The 21,636-nt window shown below is 39.5% G+C and overlaps 1 protein-coding gene and 1 pseudogene across 10 annotated transcripts in view; both read right to left on the bottom strand.

Moving 5' to 3' along the window:
• TET1 (tet methylcytosine dioxygenase 1) overlaps positions 1-21,636 on the bottom strand; it is a 133,348-nt gene that overhangs the window by 14,789 nt on the left and 96,923 nt on the right. For 6 of the 10 annotated variants that reach the window (XM_016918437.4, XM_054660194.2, XM_063780703.1 and 3 more), the window contains 3 exons: positions 12,223-12,434; positions 6,468-6,618; positions 6,026-6,112 (listed from right to left, as the gene is read on the bottom strand). In XM_016918437.4, coding sequence (XP_016773926.4) covers positions 6,026-6,112; positions 6,468-6,618; positions 12,223-12,434 — 450 coding nt within the window. The remainder of the gene's footprint in view (positions 1-6,025; positions 6,113-6,467; positions 6,619-12,222; positions 12,435-21,636) is intronic. The other 4 variants (XM_016918438.4, XM_063780701.1, XM_063780700.1 and 1 more) reach the window with 1 other exon arrangement.
• LOC112204565 (small ribosomal subunit protein eS1-like) lies at positions 3,372-5,540 on the bottom strand (annotated as a pseudogene).

Genomic DNA, 21,636 nt, shown 5'->3' with positions numbered 1-21,636 from the left:
CAATCACTGGAAGTATCCAGTGGGCTGGGTAACCGTGTTTTACTACAAGTGGAACAATGCAGAGAAATGTTAACACTTGTGTACTGCTATTGATATGAACGCTGGAAAAGTCACATGTAAATTCTATACTTTTTGTATGCAGCATCAGGTTTAAATTCTTCAATATTCTCACATTACTTTATTCTATTTTGTAATAATATTTATTCTGTTGTGGACCACACAGAGTCACAAGTCCTACTGAGGAACAGGTCATCTCAAATTACCTCATTTATTGTGTAGAAGCACTGAAATAAAGTAGACAACTAGAAGCAACTCATAGTTTGTACAGTTCACTGTTGGTATTATTTTATTATTTTTCATATTTTATTTTTTGAGACAGAGTTTCACTCTGTTGCCCAGGCCGGAGTGTGAGTGCAGCGGCACAATCTCGGCTCACTGTATGCTCCACCTCCCGGGTTCAAGCGATTCTCCTGCCTCAGCCTCCTGAGTAGCTGGAATTACAAGCATGAGCCACCACGCCCGGATAATTTTTTCCATTTTTAGTAGAGACAGGATTTCACCATGTTGGCCATGCTGGTCTTGAACTCCTGACCTCAAGTGATCCACCTGCCTCAGCTTTCCAAAGTGCTGGCGTTACAGGTGTGAGCCACTGTGCCCGGCCCTATTAGTATTATTTTACTATTACAGGCTTATTATTCATATTGTAAAATCCTGACCTTCTAATTATTTCATTAGAATGAACATGCATGTCAGATACAGAGGGAATTACTTATCAGATCTTTACCTATTGGTGGTCAAGATTAACTCCTTCTCCCACTCTTTTTTTGTGTGTGGGGGGGTGCAGTGGTGCGATCTCAGCTCACTGCAACCTCTGCCTCTCAGGTTCAAGCAATTCTGCCTCAGGCACTTGAGTAGCCGGAATTACAGGTGCCCGCCACCATGCCCAGCTAATTTTTCTATTTTTAGTGGAGACGGAGTTTCACCATGTTAGCCAGGCTGGTCTCAAACTCCTGACCTCAAGTGATCCACCTGCCTTGGCCTCCCAAAGTACTGGGATTACAGATGTAAGCCACCACACCAGGCCTCTGTTCACACTCTATATCTAATCTCTAGGACCATCATATCCTCATCCATAGCTATACTTACCACTTAGACCATTTCTTAAGTTTCAGATTCCTATTATTGACCTGACATTCCCATGTAGATTTCCCTTAGGAATCTCAATACCAATATATCTAAACTGAATTACTGATCCGCCCTCTACAAACCTGGTCCTATTTCCAGTGTGCCGGATGATAAAGATGAACCCCCCACCCCATATAATTTAAGTGACCATTATCCCCTCCATGGATTGTGCTCATAGATAGCTGGCTCATCTTGCTAAATCCACTCTTGGTTACATTTAGTCTATTGTTCAAACAGCATCTAAAGGGATCTCATTCAAGGGCAAGTGTAAGTATGTCACTCTCCTCCTTAAAACTCTGATTCTGGCTGGGCGTGGTGGCTCACGCCTGTAATCCCAGGACTTTGGAAGGCCGAGGTGGGTGGCCTCCCTCCTCACTCTTGCCTGGGTGACAGAGTGAGAATCCTTCTCAAAAAATAAAATAAAATAAAATAAAATAAATAAATAAAAATAAAAAATACTGGTCCGCAATTGTGGCTCATGCCTGTAATCCCAGCAGTTTGGGAGGCCAAGGCAGGCGAATCACCTGAAGTGGGGAGTTCAAGACCAGCCTGGCCAACATGGAGAAACCCCATCTATACTAAAAATACAAAATTAGCTGGGCGTGGTGGCGCATGCCTGTAATCCCAGCTACTTGGGAGGCTGAGGCAGGAGTTGCAGTGAGCCGAGATCACACCATTGCACTCCAGCCTGGGCAAGACCGAAACTCCGTCTCAACTAAAAAAATTGCCAGGCAGGGTGGCACATGCCTGTAATCCCAGCTTTGGAGTTGAGAAAGGAGAATCCCTTGAGCCCAGGAGTCCAGCCAGAGCAACATAGTGAGGCCCCGTCTCAAAAAATAAAATAATATTATTTCTGAACATAAGTTCCATCCAGGTCAAGACACTTTTGTAAGTGACAATATTGGACATTTAATCCATTTCTAAAGCATGGAGCACTTTGGGAATTTAACCATGTCAATATAGTTTTGTTGTTGTTGTTGTTGTTTCTTTACATTATTAAGTGAAGAAAAATAGGTGCCCTTTACGGATTTTTTTAAGATTAGGAAACAAAAAGAAACCAGAAGGAGTTAAATCAGGACTATAGGGTGGATGCCTAATGAGTTCCCATTGATACACTTTGCAAAACTGCCCCCGTTTGATGAGAGGAATGAGCAGGAGCATTCTTGTGGTGGAGAAGGACTCTCTGGTGGAGACTTCCTGGGCTATTTTCTGCTAAAGCTTTCTCCAACTTTCTCAAAACACTTTCATAATAAGCAGATGTTATTTTTGTTTGGCCCTCCAAAAAGTGAGCAAGGAAAATGCCTTAAGCATCCCAAAAAAACTGTTGCCATGAACTTTGCTCTTTACTGGTCCACTTTGGTTTTGACTGGACTTCCTACACCTCTTGCTGGCCTTTGCTTTGATTATGCTTTGTCTTCAGGATTATGCTGGTAAAGCCATGCTCCATCTCTTGTTATAATTTTAAGAATGCCTCAGGATCTTGATCCCAGTTGTTTAAAATTTCTATTCTTTTCTGCAGCTGAGCTGGGAACAACAGTTTTGGAACCCATCAAGTAGGAAGTCTGCACAACTATAATGTTTCAGTAAGAATCGTGTAGGCTGAACCAGTTGATATATCTATTCAGTTAGGGAACAAACAAGATTAATGTTTCCTCAAAAATTGATGTGGGCCAGGCACAGTGGCTCACATCTATAATCCCAGCACTTTGGGAGGCGGAGGAGGGCAGATCATCTGAGGTCAGGAGTTCGAGACCAGCCTGGCCAATATGATGAAATCCCATCTCTATGAAAAAAAATACAAATGGCCAGGTCAGGCACGGTGGCTTACACCTGTAATCCTAGCACTTTGGGAGGCTGAGGCAGGCGGATCACGAGGTCAAGAGATTGAGATCATCCTGGTGAAACCCCATCTCTACTAAAAATACAGAAAATTAGCCAGGTGTGGTGGTGGGCACTTGTAGTCCCAGCCACTTGGGAGGCTGAGGCAGGAGAATGGCGTGAACCTGGGAGGCGGAGCTTGCAGTGAGATGAGATCGCGCCACTGCACTCCAGCCTGGGTGACAGAGCAAGACTCCGTCTCAGAAGAAAAAAAAAAAAAAAAAATATATATATATATATATATATATACACATACATACATATATATGTGTATATATATACATATGTATCTTGTGTATACACACACACACACACACAAAAGACCAGGTGCTGTGGCTCACACCTATAATCCCAGCACTTTGGGAGGCTGAGGTGGGTGGATCACAGGGTCAGGAGTACAAGACCAGCCTGGCCAAGATGGTGAAACCCCGTCTCTACTAAAAATACCAAAAATTAGCCAGGCATGGTGGCGGGAGCCTGTAATCCCAACTACTCAGGAGGCTGGGGTAGGTGAATCACTTGAACCCGGGAGGTGGAAGTTGCAGTGAGCTGAGATCAAGCCATTGCACGTCAGCCTAGGCAATAAGAGCGAAACTCCATCTCAAGACAACAACAACAAAATAGCTTTATAAAAGAGCCTAGGTATTAATTGGGCACCTGGCAAGGAGTAGGGACTGTCATTAATCTTGGGCCAAATATTTTTCCTTGAACAGCCAGAGAGGGCCAATTTTATCTTAATTTCTAAAAATCTGCCTGGCCACAGTGTCTCATGCCTGTAATCCCAGCACTTTGAAAGGCTGAGTTAGGCGGATCACCTGAGGTCAGGTCCAGTGAGTGAGCTGAGATCACATCACTGCACTCCAGCCGGGATGACAGAGAGAGACCCAGACTCAAAAAAAAAAAAAAAAAAAAGACGTGGCTAGTTTGACGCTTTGGCCTTCATCTTCAAAATCGTCCCATCCGTTCTTAAAATGAGCTATCCATTTGTAAACTGCAGATTTCTTTGGGGCAGTGCCCATAAGCTTTTTATAAGGCATCAACGATTTTATCATTCTTCCGCCCAAGCTTCACCAGAAATTTGATGTTTGTTCTTGCTTCAATTTTAGCACAATTCATGTTGCTCTGATAGAGGCAGTTTATAAACTGACATCTTATCCTTCTTAGTGCATCAAACTAGACCCCATTCAGGCATGTTACAAGTAAGTATGAGTTTATTTTGGTGAAAAATATTATGAAATCCATGCATACTTTATTCATAATATGCATTTTCCTTGAATGTTTTGAAGATCCTTTATATTTATAAACTAACAGACACTTTTTTCCCCCACAAATATGACTTTTTATTTGCCACTATTATAAGTCTGAACTTTAAACAGATTCTTGGACTAGTGGTTCATATCCATCAGCTCGTTCTACTTTAGCACCTGTTTCGTCCTCAGTGGCTTTTCCAGAACTGCTACCTTCACCGTAAAGCTCCATGAGTTTCCCCAATTCAAAGCTAGGCTTCTTCAGCATTTTAACTTTTCTAACAAAGACATCATGGAGAGGATAGATTGGCAAGAATTTTTTCTATGTCTTTTCCAATCCTGTCTGGAATCAATTTATTGACTACTTCTTTCAAGTAATTTGTCTGCACCTCTCGGGTCATGATTTCCATCAACTTGTTCCAGATTTGGCCGAACCATTGGTGCTAAGCATAAGAGGTCTTCCGTATCTGATTGTTGCATTTTTTAGTAAAACCAACACAGAACACATGAAGCAAGTAAGCACCGATAGTCTTGATATTGACATGACCTTCAACCATTGTCTGCCATTTTTTGACCATGAAACATATTTTGTCATGGGTAAGATCCATGCCATGGAAGCTCATCAGGCAATTATTCCCCTGAACATCTTCAGTAATCAGCTGAATTTTCTAAATGCAACTTTATCATTCTGCATATCAGCAAGACTCACTTCAAATACACGACCCTTGAGGCCATCAGATTCAATTATGGTTCCTTGGGTCCTGGTGACTAGTGTCTTCCCAATATTTCTTATATTGAACATGGCAGATGCTTTCACGTAATACAAATATTTCTTAGAAAATGGATCAAGCACTTTCTTCTTGGCTCCCTTTGTGCTGCCTTATTCTTGCCAACCACTACAGTGCTGCTCAGAGAGCCAAAAGGGGACAGATACTTTTATCATATAATATTTAGAAAGAAAACCTAGCTGGTTGGCTCAAGCCAACCTCCCACCTCAGCCTCCTTAGTAGCTGGGACTACAGATCTCACCTGAGATCTGGAGTTCGAGATTAGCCTGGCCAACATAGTGAAACCTCATCTCTACTAAAAATACTAAATTAGCTCAGCATGATGGTGGTGCATGCCTGTAATCTCAGCTATTTGGGAGGCTAAGGCAGGAGAACTGCTTGAACCTAGGAAGTGGAGGTTGCAGTGAGCCAAGATCACACCTTTGTACTCCAGCCTGGGCAACAAGAGCGAAACTCTGTCTCAAAAAAAAAAAAAAAAAAGAAAAAGAAAGAAATCTGATAAAAAATGATGTATCATAGACTCTTAGAATAACTACATTGATATTAACTTTTTAAATATTTTGATGTTACTGCTGTTACATGTAAGAAAGGTAAGTATTGTTTTCAGATAGGTCTAATTATTTTCTTATGTCTATGTATGTGTATAGTGGCTTGTAATATAAAATGTTTTTTACTCTTGGTCACTGCTCAAAGATTAAAAGATATCAATCTTATAGTTAATCAATATATAAATCCTCACTACACAAACAAAGCATAACACATTAGAATACTTAGTTCCTATTGGTGCCCCACCCCCTCCCACTGCCTACCCACCCACGAGCTGATAAAGGTGTGGAGTTATACTTATAGGTTATTTTAATTTAATATAATATATAAGTATTGAACTTATTTAACTTAACACCAAGTTCGACTAATTTCTTTGCTCACCATGGCCTCGTGTCCCGGACTGATTCGTTCCGGTTTCATATATCTTCTTTCTGGATTACGTCCTTTAGTAATTCTTTCATAGTAGGTCTGTGGGTAGTAAACTTTCTGAGTCTTTGAAATTTTGGCAAATGGGTTTTTCCTATTTTGGCTGAGTATAAAATTCTAGGTTCTTTTAATGATGATTTTGCTGGGGTGGGGTAGTAGAGCAGGAGGAGGAAGCCAGGGACAATTGGAATTTGGGGAGATAGCTAAAGTCTTTACCTAATTTATTTAGAGTCTTAATTAATTTATTTACTTATATAATAGAAATATAATTTTACTATTTGATTACTACTTTTCAATATTTAGTTTTTATAGTGTTTCAAAAAATGTTAAAGGAATGCACTTACATATTCAATGTGTAATTCAAAAATAAATTATTTGAATAACGAAGGACACTTACATGTAAGGGAGAGCTCGGATCAATTCTAAATCTTCTGGGGCTTGGGCTTCTACCAAACTTACAGCCATTAAAGTACATACTCCATGAACAGCCAAAAGAGAATGAAGCTCCACAAGTCTCTGGATCAATTCCTTGACATGTACAGGTACGACTGTAAGATTGTAATTCAAGAGAGTGAATTGATGAAGCATTACAATACCTCAGAGAGAACATTTCAGGTTTCTATAGCTTTAGAAGGATGGATGCCTAAAGAACCGGTTATAACACTTATCTATTATATTACTTATTTAAAATAGTTTAATGTTAACAATAAAAAGCTAACTTTTGTTTTTTCAAGAAATCTGACTACTTTATTATAACCAAATTTTTAGCAAAAATATTTGGTCATGATTGCAAATCCAAATAAGTGGGAATAAACTATACAGATCTAAAATACTCACAGTATTGTTTGATTTGGAGATGTCTGAGATAGGGAAATAAAGAACTTGGGTTTTTCTTTTTTTTTTTTTTTTTTGGTTTATTTATTTATTTATTTTTTGAGATGGGGTCTAGCCCTGTCACCAAGGGTGGATTGCCGTGGCACAATCTCGGCTCACTGCAACCTCCGCCTCCCAAGTTCAATCGATTCTGTGGCTTCAGCCTCCTGAGTAGCCGAGATTACAGGTGTGCGCCACCACGCCCAGCTAATTTTTTTATTTTTAGTAGAGACGGGTTTCACCAGGTTGGCCAGGCTGGTCTCAAACTCCTGACTTCAAGTTATCTACCCTCCCAAAGTTCTGGGATTATGGGTGTGAGGCACTGAGCCTGGACAGAACCTGGTTTTTAAATCTGGGTTTTAAATCCTGGATTTGTTCCATATCACAAATGAAAATTAGAACATTTTATTACTGCTTTGGAATTCAGCTGCTTTATATCTAAAATCAGACTGATATAATTTTCTAAGGATTGAAAAACAATATATATTTTATATAAAAACAGTTTCTTGGCCAGGTGCGGTGGCTCACGACTGTAATCCCAGCCCTTGGGAGGCTGAGGTGGGCGGATCATGAGGTCAGGATTTCAAGACCACCCTGACCAACATGGGGAAACCCCATCTCTACTAAAAGTACAAAAAATAGCCTGGCATAGTGGCAGGAGAATTGCTTGAACCCAGGAGGCGGAGGTTGCAGTGAGCTGAGATCGTGCCATGGCACTCCAGCCTGGGTGACAGAGCAAGACTCCATCTCGAAAAACAAAAACAAAAACAAAAACAAAACGGTTTCTGAATTGTAAAAACTTTAAAAAGTGCATAATAGAAAAAAATGGAGCAGAAAACCGGTTTCATTTAATTAAATCTTAAGTGTATAACTTTTAGGGCATTTCTAAAGCCTTAAACTAAACTATATGGTAAGAATGACAACGAAAGTACCATATATTCTTCTTGCAGTTATAAAACTGTATGCTCTTCCAATCCCATTACTGGGTATATACCCAAAGGAATATAAATCATTCTACCATAAAGACACATGCATGTGAATGTTCACTGCAGTGCTATTCACAATACCAAAGACATATAATCAACCTAATTGCCCATCAATGACAGATTAGATAAAGAAAATGTGGTACACATACACCACAGAATAGTATGCAGCCACAGAAAAGAACATAATCGTGTCTTTTGTGGGAACATGAATAAAGCTAAAGGCCACTATGCTTAGCAAACTAACACAGGAACAAAAGATGAAATATTGCATGTTCTCACTTATAAGTAGGAGTTAAGTGATGAGAATTCATGGACCCAAAGAGGGGAACAACAGACACTGGGGCCTACTTGAGGATGGAGGGTGGGAAGAAAGAGAGGATCAGAAAAAATAACCATTGGATACTAGCTTAGTAGTTGGCTGGTGAAATAATCTGTACAACAAACCCCTGTGACATGAATTTACCTAAATAAAAAACCTGCAAATGCACTCCTGAACCTAAAATGAAAGTTAAAAAAGGATTGCATGCTTTTAAATTCCACCAGAAAGAAAGAACAAAAATAACATTAAAAGAATAATTAAGTAAAAAATAAAATTGCATAATGCTTACAACTTAGTATATATTGTACTTATATAACGATTAAAATAGAAAACAATAAAGAAACCAATTATTTTGAAAAAGTGAAAATAATATAAAAATTTAGAAAAAAACGATTTTTTATGTTTTCACTGTGAAAGCCTGGAAAATGCCTGATACGTAACTTAGCATTGCTTATAAAAGAAAGACTACAATGAAATTCACTAAATGAGATGCAAATGGAATGAAAATGGTTAAAACATTTTGAATAGAATAAAGTTGCCAAACAAATAGAAAGATAAGAAATTTATTCATATCATTGAAAAAGACATGGAAGGAGAGAAAAATGTTGTTTAACTTACTATGTACTATTATTTTAAAAATGAAACACAGAGGAAATGTGATAAGTTGTGAGATCTAGAAGAGCATCCCCAGATTATTTTAAATAGTCAACAACACCAATAGTGGGACAAATTGCACTGAGTGTAATAGTCCAGGTTATATTTCATCTTTTTAATTATTTTTTCTTTTGTTTCAGCCATCTTTGGCTATAGGTTGTATTTCATAGCCTGACTTAAGTCAGGAAGAAACAGATAAACCAAAATTGATTAACAGTCTATAGAATTAGCTTTTTCGCTTCAAAAATTTCAATGTCATGACAGACAAAAACTGAGAAAACAAAAAGGATTAAGGGAGCAAAAGGACAAAATAACTAAATGCATTGAATCATGGACAGGGGAAAATTATTCGGAAATGGATGATATTTGAATATGAACTAAGATGAGATCACAGTATTTTATCAAACTTAAATTTCCTGAATTTGATCATTATATGGGGATATACAAGAGAACAATCCTCATTTTTAGGATAAATACATTCAAGTATTATTTAGGGAAAAAGCCAAAGTCTACATCTAGCTCTCAAATGATCAAGAAAGAAATAAGTCTACAACAGTAACGTGTTTGTATGTGTACATAAACAAATGTAACATAGTGTTAACAATTGTGGAATCTAAGTAAGGGTATATAAGAGTTTACCAGGCCGGGCACGGTGGCTCACATCTGTAATCCCAGCACTTTGGGAGGCTGAGGCGGGTTTGAGACCAGCCTGGCCAACATAGTGAAACCTCGTCTCTACTAAAAATACAACAACAACAACAAAAATTAGCTGGACGTGGTGGCGGGCGCCTGTAATCCCAGGTACTTGGGAGGTTGAGGCAGGAAAACTGCTTGAACCCAGGAAGCGGAGGTTGCAGTGAGCCAAGATTGCACCACTGCACTCCAGCCCAGGCGACAGTGCGAGACTCCGTCTCAAAAGAGTTCACTGGGCTGGACGTGGTGGCTCACGCCTGTAATCTCGGCACTTTGGGAGGCCGAGGTGGGCGAATCATGAGGTCAGGAGATCAAGACCACCCTGGCTAACATGGTGAAACCCCGTCTCTACTAAAAATACAAAAAAAAAAAAAAACCCCAAAAAATACAAAAAAAAAAAACAGGAAAAAAAAAAAAAAGCTGGGCATGGTGGCAGGCGCCTGTAGTCCCAGCTACTTGGGAGGCTGAGACAGGAGAATGGCGTGAACCTGGGATGCAGAGTTTGCAGTGAGCTGAGATCACGCCACCGCAACTCAACCTGGGCGACAGAGTGAGACTCTGTCTCAAAAAGAAAAAAGGAAAAAAAGACTCCGCTGAAGTATTCTTACATCTTTCTGTATTTGTGAACTGTTTTTTTTGCGGGGGGTGGTGAGGGGAAGACTTGATCATGCTCTGTCAAGTGCACTGGCAAAATCATAGCTCACTGTAACGGCAAACTCCTGGCCTCAAGCCATCCTCCCTCCTCAGCTTTCAAAGTAGCCAGGAACACAGGCACACACCACTATGCCTGGTTTTAAAAATTTTGTGTAGGGATAGGTTCTCAAACTCTTGGTTTCAAGAAATCCTCCTGCTTTGATCAGGCATGAGCCACTACATCAGGCCCATGAAGTTCTCTCTCTCTCTCTCTCTCCTTTTGCCATGTTGCTCAGGTTGGAGTTCAGTGGCATCATCATAGTTCACTGCAGCCTCAAATTCCTGGGCAACAGCAATCTTTCCATCTCAGCTTCCTAATTACCTAGGACTACAGACATACGCCATCATTCCCAAACAGTTTTTTTTAAAAAATATTTTTGTAGAGATGGAGTCTTACTATGTTGCCTGGTCTGGCTTTTGAACTCTTGGCCTCAAGTGATCCTCCCTTGTCGGCCTCCCAAAGCGCATGCCTGTAGTCCCAGCTACTCAGGAGGCTGAGGCAGGAGAATCGCTTGAACCCGGGAGGCAGACATTGCAGTGAGCCAAGATTGCGCCACCACACTCCAGCCTGGTGACAGAGCGAGACTCTGTCTCAAAAAAACAAAACAAGAACAACAACAAAACTTATCTCCTCTTACAACTATTCACCAGTGATTCATTAAATGTATGAGAGATTTAAATTTCAAAAATTTATATTTTAAACAAGTATAGTCATTTCTCACTTGATGTCAACAGGCTGTTAGAAACTGATTATAAGTAAAACCACCTAGAGCAGTTCCCCGAATATCGCTCAATATTGCTACAACGTTGATGAGAAAAATATTGGTTTCATTATATGTTGCTTTGCTTAAAGTCACAGAAAAACATGCCTAAATACCACTCAACATCCAGATCCAAATAAGGAAAAAGATGGGTATGTTTGATTGCATTACAAACAAAACCTTTTGCGGGAGATAACATAGCCAAAGGAAAAAGACAAACTGAGAAAAATATTTGCAAATTATATCACAGAATAAGAGTTAATAGCACCATCAGAGAGAAAATAGATAAATGGAGGAATTCTCTGCAAGAATAGGCTAGGTTATTTAACAGGTGGTTAAAACAAACAAACAAACAAAAAAAGCCAAATGGTTTTTAGTCATGTGAAAAAAATACTCCCATTCATAAGAGAAATTCAGGTCAAAATTACACTGATGTCATTTCTCTTAATAGGCAAAAACTCACATTTGCCAACATAATCATTGGTAAGACTACAGAAAAACAGATATTCTCTTACATTGAATAGAGGAAATGCAAAATGATATGACACTCCTGTGGAAGACCATTCTTTTAAGTCAAAATCCCTTTCCTCCAGACTCTAGAAGTGAGTTGGGTCAGCAATATTCTTTCATTGCTTCCCTTTTTGGGAAGCAATGAAATAATATTCTTTTCTTTTTTGTTTTTTTTTGAGATGGAGTCTCGCTCTGTCACCCAGGCTGGAGTGCAGTGGCACAATCTCAACTCACTGCAAGCTCCGCCTCCCGGGTTCACACCATTCTCCTGCCTCAGCCTCCTGAGTAGCTGGGACTATAGGCGCCTGCCACCATGCCCGGCTAATTTTTTGTATTTATAGTGGAGACATATTAGCCAGGATAGTCTTGATCTTCTGACCTCATGATCCTCCTGCCTCGGCCTCCCAAAGTACTGGGATTACAGGCATGAGCCACTGCACCCGGTCACAGTGAAGTAATATTCCAAAGGAGAATGATTTAAACTAACCTTAACTCACTATAAAATAGAGACTCTCTCTTTACAGAAATGTTCATTCTTTTTAATTCCACAATACTCAAATCCTATTCTCCCATATAATATACATAGTTGGTAGCTAATTAACAATTTTACCAATATGTAATAGAGATCTGAATGGTAAGGCAGTATAAAACAGATTTAATTACTTTTCATTGAGGGTGCATCTTCTGTCGGTAGGGTGCCCATTGTATGACTTTAGATTCTCTGTGAGCTCTGTGTATAGTCGGTCGGCCATTGGAAGAGGGATGCCATCCCATACCATGATGAGCACCACCATCACAGCAGTTGGACAGTGGTGGCCTGTACGCTGCCGGACCAAACAAAGAACTTTTTCTTCATCACTGCTTCTTCTTAAAACCTGAAAAAACAGAATACATTCATCTATGGAAGACAAGTATGCCAAATTTGAATGCAATGGATATTCCTTTTGATGTTCTGCATGATTATATTTTAGTTTATTTACTTAATTTATAAAATTTGTTCTACAGATGGGGTCTAACTATGTTACCAAGGCTGGTCTCAAACTCCTAGCTTCAAGCAATCCTCCTTCCTTGGCCTCCCAAAGATCTGGGATTACAGACATGTGCCTCCATGCCCGGCCATATTTTAGTTTTTTTAAAGTTACTACTTCTCAAGGGATAAAACCCTGTAGGACTTTCCACTGCCTCAACAGTTCCCTCCATGAGACTCATCACAAGAGTACCTGAACCTATATGACTAACAAACAACAGGCAGAACAAAAATCTGTGACATGTGGTTATTATTTGTAGAAGTAGTACAAGGCAGTCTGTGTTTTATTTCACTGCTGTTATAGTTTGCACAACAGACAAGAGAGGGCCCGGTAGAAAACTGCACTGAAATTCCACAAATGTCACAAGGGAACAAATGTAGATGATGGAAAAAAACCATCTAATGTAGTTAGATGGAAATATCCAAGAACTCTCAACATTAAAAATAAACTTGACAACTAATTTTGGCCATCTGAGGAATGTTATGGCTTTTCCTTTGGGTGACTCATTTTACTATCAAGAATTAATATACACAAAGGAATGCCTCTGTGGTTTCTATGATTTTTACATGTTATTGGAAAGATGCATTATATGCATTTTATTCATAAGACTAATGTGGTCTAGTTGACTTGGTGAATGCAAAATAGAAAAATTAATTGTAAATATTTATTTGTTTATTTAATACTGCATCCAATTATTGGGATGTTAAAAAGGCTTCGGCAGTATTTAAAATTTGCTCAGTGGTCTGAGTGTTAACTACAAAAAAAAAAATTCTATACAAATGTTGTCACCACATAAAACCATCCAACCATTTAAAACTGCCTCCGTGTATCAAAAATTTAGAAAGTGCAGAGATTGACCACATTAATCAGTACATAACCAGGACATGATGAAAATGCCCATCCATGTGACCAGAATGGAGCAACCAATAGCATAATTTTTTGTTGCTATAATATTACAAAACTTGAGATGAAACTTCTTAAGAAGTTAGTTACCCAATATCACTTTCTTCTGTCACTCCAGATGGTTAACAATCATTGCTACCAAGGCATCCCTTGAGTAGAGTTGGCTTTAGGACCTTCCCCCTAGACACAATTATTTATATTAAAATTTTTTCTATATTTATACGTCCTCTTACAGCCAAATAATAACACAGTGCTTGCAAATAATCTCAAATGCAAAATTATATATATATATATATATATAGTACCAAAACTATTTTGGTTAATATTCAAGTTGTCAAAATTAACAATGAATTTATATTAATAAAGTTTTTGTATAGGAAATGCTAAAAAGCTTTTTCCTGATGATATTTGTGCCTTTTCTGGATATTCCAAGTTACCATCAGTGTACAATAGAAAATTAAGCACAATGGTTAGGAGTCTTTAAATTCAAATCTGAGCTCCATAAACTGCTTAAATATTAAATCCGTAAGGCTTCTGGAAACTAAAACTATTATTAAAATAAACAAAGGACTAACTATATGCAGAGGAGTATAAATTCATGGAATAGACATTATTATAATTACGTCAATTTTGCCAAAATTGATCTCTAGATTCAATGCAATCCCAATCAAAACCCTATCAGAGGTTCATGTGTATGTGTGTGTGTGTGTGTATGTGTAAATTGACCAATTGTTCCAAAGTTTATGAAAGAAAAGGAATCTTGACCCCTACCTCACACTGATCAACTTGAATTATAATGTGTATCTAAACACAAAAAATAAAGCAATGAAGAATTTTAGAAGAAAACATCTTCATGACCTAGGAGTGGGCAAAGCATTTTAAAATGGCTTACACCAAATCTGCTAATTGAAAAGATAAAAAAGGCTGGGTGCCGCAGCTCACACTTGTAATGCCAGGATTTCGGAACGTAGAGGTGAGAGGATTGCTTGAGGCCAAGAATTCAAGGCCAGCCTGGGCAACATACTGAGACTCAGTCTCCACAAAAAATAAAATAAACCCGGCATAATGGCATGTACCTGTAGTCCCAGTTGCTCAGAAGGCTGAGAGGGGAGGATGCCTTGAACCTGGGAAGCCGAGGTTGCAGTGAGCACAGCTTGCACCACTGCACTCCAGCATGGGCGACAGAAACTCCATCCCCGCCAAAAAATAAAATAAAAAAACAAAGAAGGCAAGCAGGAGGATCGCTTGAGATGGAGAGTTCAAGGCTATCATCATGAACTTCAGCCTGGGCAACAGAGAAAAAAAAAAAAAAAGCAGGCTGGGCGCAGTAGCTCACACGTGTAATCCCAGCACTTTGGGAGGTGGTTAGATCACTTGAGGTCGGGAATTTGAGACCAGCTTGGGCAACATGGTGAGACCTTGTCTCTTCAATAAAACACAAAAATTAGCCGGGTGTGGACACCTGCCTGCAGTCCCAGCTACTTGGGAGGCTGAGGCGGGAGGATCCCTTGAACCTGGGAAGCCGAGGTTGCAGTAAGCCCAGATCTCGCCACTGCACTCCAGCATGGGCGACAGAAACTCCGTCTCAAAAAAAATTAAAAAAATAAAATAAAATAAAGAAGGCAAGCAAAAGGGCAGGAGAAATATTTACATGACATATATTTGACATGATATATATATATACACATTATATATATTTACATTACATATATTTGGCATAATATATACAACACAACATATACAGAGAATTGCCCCCATAGAAAATTGGCCAAAAAAATTGAATAGGCACTTCACAATAGAGAATATGAAAATAGATGATGAGCATATGAATATATGTCCAACAATATTTGTCACCTAGCAAAGTAAAACACAGTAAAAAGGAGCTACCCAGGCCGGCACCATGGCTCATGCCTGTTATCCTAGCACTTTGGGAGGTGGAGGTTGCAGCGAGCCAAGACTGCAACACTGCACTACAGACTGCGCGATGGGAGCAAGACTCCATCTCAAAAAAAAAGAGGAGGTACCCATGTTGGTGGAGAGAAGAGAGTGTTGTGATAAAGATACTGTTAAATTTCCAAGAGGCAACTGCAGCTAAGATTATTCTTGAATACTCAAGGCTTGGACAGAAGCAGCTCAAAACCCCATAGAGGTTTTTGTTATAGTAGGCAAATTTGGCTTCTAGTCATGTCACATGCATATAGGAAACAGAAAAACCAAGTATTTAAACAGCTTTTTAATTACCCTCCTTCCAAAAACCAGGAGAACACTAAAGGTATACACATTCTTGTTCTGTGTGTACAAAAATATACTATTTATTCCTAATGTCAATGAATACTATGGTGACATTTAATTATTTTTCTACTATATTCACTAACTTCTTGCTGGTATACAGACTTCATAATTGTTCTACAGTCCTATTTGAAACATAGACAATATGATATATGACTGGTATTAAAATAATAGGACACAATTATTATAGCTATAATAGTCTTTCTAGAATACTTTTCAAGAGAATCACAGAAAAATCTACTTGATTTTTAAAGAGAGTAAAATAATTGGATCCTTATATACTGAGGATGCAATAGCTTTACTATATACTAGGAATAACCAGATAGAAGTTTGGTTTAAAGTCTGATATCTCAGTAGGGTTGTTAAAAAACAGAAAGATGCAAAAAAACCTAAGAATAAAACTATAAAAAATGTAGAGAAGGTTATAAAAGAAAGTTCAGTTGGAAGAACATAATAGTGTTCCTAAATGAGAAAGCCAACCCTAAATGTCTAGCCTCAAATCTCTCCCCCAATCTATTCAAATTTAGCGTGTTTCTAAGGTTCACATGGAAGGGTAAATGAGCATCATGTCAGGAAAATTTGTTTTTAAAGAATTAGAGGGTACAAGGGCAGTTTTATTACATGGGTATATTGGGCAGTGGTGAAGTCTTGGGCTTTTTGTATACTCACTTCCAAAATAGTGAACATTGTACCCAACAGGTAATTCTCCAACCCTCAAGAGAAACGTTTTTTAAACAAATAAGATAATTGCCCTTCTAAATTGAAGTTTGTTCTTTTAAAACTGTTCTTTTTTTGTTTTCTTTTCTTTTCCTTTTGGAGACAGTGTCTCACTATGTCACCTTGGCTGGAGTGCAGTGGTTCGATCATGGCTCACTGTATGCAGCCTTTAACATCATTTAAAAGCTCTCCAGGCTCATTCGATCCTTCCGCCTAACCCTCCCAAGTAGCTAGAACTACAGGTGCTTGCCACCGTGCTTGGCTACTTCTTTGTATTTTTGGTAGAGATGAGGTCTGGCTATGTTGCCCAGGTTTGTCTCAAACTCCAGGCCTCAAGCGATCTGTGCATTTCAGCCTCCCAAAGTGCTGGGATTACAGGTGTGAGGCCCCACGCCCAGCCATGATAAAACCAGCCATGGTCTATTATACATACACATATTATATATATGTGGTCTATTATACATATTTACAAAAGTATAATAGAAGGTAACCTAAAAAAAGGCTATGAAGAGTGAATTCATGGAAGAAATAAAAATTAATAATAAGTAAAATTTATTATTAATAAAAATTAATAATAAGTAAAGACATCCAACTTTGCTAGTTACAATGCAAATTGAATCATGATGTCAACTTTCACCTTAGGTGTACAATGACAAAAATTATCACTCTTAGCTTAGTATTTTGTTTCTATTTTTTTGACTATTAACAACAGGCTGGGTACGGTGGCTCATGCCTGTAATCTCAGTAATTTGGGAGGTCAAGGCAGGTGGATCACTTGAGGTCAGGAGTTCGAGACTGGCCTGGCCAACATGGTGAAATCCCGCCTCTACTAAAAATACAAAAATTAGGGCAGGGCACAGTGGTTCAAGCCTGTAATCCCAGCAATTTGTGAGGCCAGGGCAGGCAGACCACCTGAGGTCAAGAGTTTGAGACCAGCATGGCCAACATGGTGAAACCCTGTCTCTATTAAAAATACAAAAGTTAGACGAGTGTGGTGGTGCAACCTGTAGTTCCAGCTACTGGGGAGGCTGACGCATGAGAATCGCTTGAACCACAGAGGTTGCAGTGAGCTGAAATCGTGCTGCTGCACTCTAGCCTGGGAGACAACAGTGAAACTCCGTCTCACAAAAAAAAAAAAAGAAAAAAAAATTTTTTTTTAATTAAAAAACCCACAACACTTGTTTTTGTTTGTTTGTTTGTTTGTTTGTTTTTAACAAAGAAAAGAAAAGAAAAAAGTTCTGGCTGGGCATGGTGGCTCATGCCTGTAACCCCAACACATTGGGAGGCCAAGGTAGGAGGATTTCTTGAGCCCAGGAGTTAAAGACCAGCCTGGGCAATGAAATGAGACCCCATCTCTACAAAAAACCCCAGAAAACTAGCTGGCGTGGTGGTGAGTGCCTATGGTTTCAGCTCCTTGGGAGGCTGAGGAAGGAGGATTGCTTGAGCCTGGGTCAAGGCTGCAGTGAGTTGCGCCACTGTACTTTTAGCCTGGGTGACAGGGCAAGACCCTGTCTCAAAAAACAGAAAATTTTCACAGCCTAACTCTTAGTTTGAGTATACCCAAACTGCTAAAAATTATAATCTCTAAGCACAGGATAAAATTGTAATGGCTTTTAAAATTTGAAATATATCTATAATGTGTATATATAATTTTTAAATTTAAAAACTAATATTAGAGGCTGGGTGCAGTGGCTCATGCCTGTAATCCCAGCACTTTGGGAGGCCAAGGCGGGAGGATCACGAGGTCAGGAGATCGAGAACATCCTGGCTAACACGGTGAAACCCCGTCTCTACTAAAAACACACACAAAAAAATTAGCTAGGCGTGGTGGCGGGCGCCTGTAGTCCCAGCTACTCGGGAGGCTGAGGCAGGAGAATGGCGTCAACCCGGGAGGCGGAGCTTGCAGTGAGCCGAGATCGCACCACTGCACTCCAGCCTGGGCGACAGAGCAAGACTCTGTCTCAAAAAAAAACAAAAAACAAAAAACAAAGAACAGCTAATATTAGAAGGAGCAAGATTACACAATTTAAAAAATTTTTAAGGTTTAAAACGGCTAGCGCGGTGGCACACGCATGTAATCCCAGCACTTTGGGAGGCCGAGGCGGGTGGATCACCTGAAGTCAGGAATTCCAGACCAGCATGGCCAACATGGTGAAACCCCATCTCTACTAAAAATACAAAAAAAATTAGTCGGGCTTGGTGGTGGGCACCTGTAATACCATCTACTTGGGAGGCTGAGGCAGGACAATCCCTAGAACCTGGGAGGCAGAGGTTTCAGTGGGCTGAGATCGCGTCATTGCACTCCAGCCTGGGCGACAAGAGTGAAACTCTGTCTCAAAAAAGTAATAATAGTTTTTTAAAAAGTAAAAAAAAAAAAAAAATTGGCCAGGCACACCTGTAATCCCAGCACTTTGGGAGGCCAAGGCAGGCAGATCACCTGAGGTCAGGAGTTTGAGACTAGCCTGGCCAACATGGTGAAACTCCATCCCTACTAAAAAATACAAAAATTAGCTGGGCTTGGTTGGGGGACACCTGTAATCCCAGCTACTTAGCAGGCTGAGACAGGAGAATCGCTTGAAACCAGGAGACGGTGGTCGCAGTAAGCCCAGATTGTGCCATTGCACTCCAGCCTGGGCAACAAGAGTGAAATTCCATCTCAAAAAAAAAAAAAAAAAAAAGAAGAAGAAAAGAAAAAAGTAAAAAAAAGTTAAATTAAATTAAAAACCAAACTAAACGGAAGTATCCAAGCTGTAAATTATAATTTTTTTAAAAGATTATTTTTTTAAAGCAAAAAATAAGTCCCTGTAACACTATCTTATTTGTAAGGTTTCCAAAGGGAATAGGGTGATTTGTCAGTGCCACAAATGATCTGGGCAGCATACAAATTCCAGATCAGATTCAGATCTGGGAGCAACATTCATGTCAAGTGTAGCGGGTATCTTTCCAAAGAAGGGTCATTTTGAGTTTTATCAATAATCATGTAAGAGACAAAGTAAATTTTTCAAAACAAAATTATGGTGGCCAACTCCTCCAAAATGTCACCAGTTAACATCATTTAAAGCTATCTACATATTACAAGAAAATGAGACTTTTACAATACAATTCAACCTTTGTAAAGGGATTAATGACTGAGTTCACACAACGGGGTTCTGAAGTTTTGGTAATGTCTTGATCTGGCCACTGGTCACATAGGTATGTCCACTTTGTACAATTTCACTGGGCTGTACCTTATGGTATGTATACTTTTCTGTGTGTATATTATACTTGAATTAAAATTTCCTTAAAAAATGAACTCTATAAGCGAGTAAACAAACTAACATAAAAAGAGTACTAATGGTACTTTAGTAGACAATAAGCTTAAGTAAAGAAAAACATGTAAGTCAGTTTAATATTGGCCGGGCGTGGTGGCTCATGCCTGTAATCACAGCACTTTGGGAGGCCAAGGTGGGTGGATCACTTAAGGTCAGGAGTTTGAGACCAGCCTGGGTAACATGGTGAAACCCCCACCTCTACTAAAAATACAAAAATTAGCTGAGCATGGTGGCACATGCCTGTAATCCCAGCTACTCGAGAGGCTGAGGCTGGAGAATGGCTTGAACCTGGGAGGCAAAGGGCCAAGATCACACCACTGTACTCCACCCTGGGCAACAGAGCAAGACTTCATCTCCAAAGAAAAAAAAATCACTTGTAGGTATTCATTGCCACATCTGCTCTATTGACTAATACACAATCGCACAGAGGGGAGCTCATCATATGATGCCCAATGTGAAGCACTCAGGCATTGGGGCCAACAAGGCCATCCACTGTTTGACTTCTTCTACCTACTTCTGCCATTACCCCAGAAGCTCAAGAGGGGAAGTATACAAAGAGTTATACTCCTGCCTCAGCCTCCTGAGTAGCTGGGATTACAGGCTTACGCCACCACGCCCGGCTAATTTTGTATTTTTAGCAAAGACGGGATTTCACCACGTTTGCCAGCCTGGTCTTGAACTCCTGGTCTCAAGTGATCTGCCTGCATCAGCCTCCCAAAGTGCTGGGTTTACAGGCATGAGCCACCACGCTGGCCAGCTGGGAAATTCTTAAATGTGATTTACTCATGACATCCAGCTAATTTTTAAAATACTATTTTTTTTGTTTTTTTCTTGAGACAGGGTCTCATGCTATCACCCAGGCTGGAGGGCAGTGGCACAATCTCAGTTCACTGCAGCCTCTGCCTCCTAGGTTCAAGTGATTCTCCTTGAACATCTAAGGTGCATCTAAGAAACTACATTACCCTTTTCTTCAAAATCTACTGAAGAACAAGATAACTTGTTTCTGACAAGATCCAAAGTGACAGCAGAGAAAAAGAGTCAAAAATCTCTGCCAAAGACTATAATTATGTGAGAGTTTTAATGACCACCTGGCAAGGAAACATTTCAAGAGAAGAATAAAACGGTGTTGAGAACATAGGCAAAACAACGTAAGAATGGCTAAGAAAGTGGTGCTGGCCAGTTAGAATTTGCTGTTAGACTTTTTGTGTGTGATCATTAAAAAGAGAAGCAATAGATCTCTCTTCCAAGCAAAGAAGACAAGAGGGCTGTCGCGGTGGCTCACGCCTGTAATCCCAGCACTTTGGGAGGTGGAGGAGGGTGGATTACTTGACGTCAGGAGTTTGAGACCAGCCTGGGCAACATGGTGAAGGCTGAGGCAGGAAAATCACTTGAATCTGGGAGGCAGAGGTTGCAGTGAGCCGAGATTGTGCCACTGCACTCAAGCCTGGGCAACAGAGCAAGATTCAAAAAAAAGAAGACAAGAGAAACACAACTTAAAAAAAAGGTGAGGGGGCAGTTTAGGACAGAACTTTAATACTATTAACAAACCTAAGCATATACATGGAGATTTTAAAAAATGAAATCATGAAATGATGCTTGATATAGATTAATGTTTTATAACAAATACACAAAAAAGGTACACTATCCAAGATGAAAAGTAAATTTGGAGCAATGTAATTCACTGGCTGTATGTGTATATTCGATTTCTTAGTTCAAAATTTTTGACCTTCATTTCCTCCCTCACCCACGTATAGTCCACCCAATTGCACTAGTGTCATTCGAAATAACCTCATGGTAAAGTTCTACAAACTATGTAGAATACAGACAAA

Source organism: Pan troglodytes, chromosome 8, assembly GCF_028858775.2.
Source record: "Pan troglodytes isolate AG18354 chromosome 8, NHGRI_mPanTro3-v2.0_pri, whole genome shotgun sequence".
Lineage (NCBI taxonomy): Eukaryota > Metazoa > Chordata > Mammalia > Primates > Hominidae > Pan > Pan troglodytes.
This window is presented reverse-complemented; position numbering and strand designations above follow the sequence as displayed.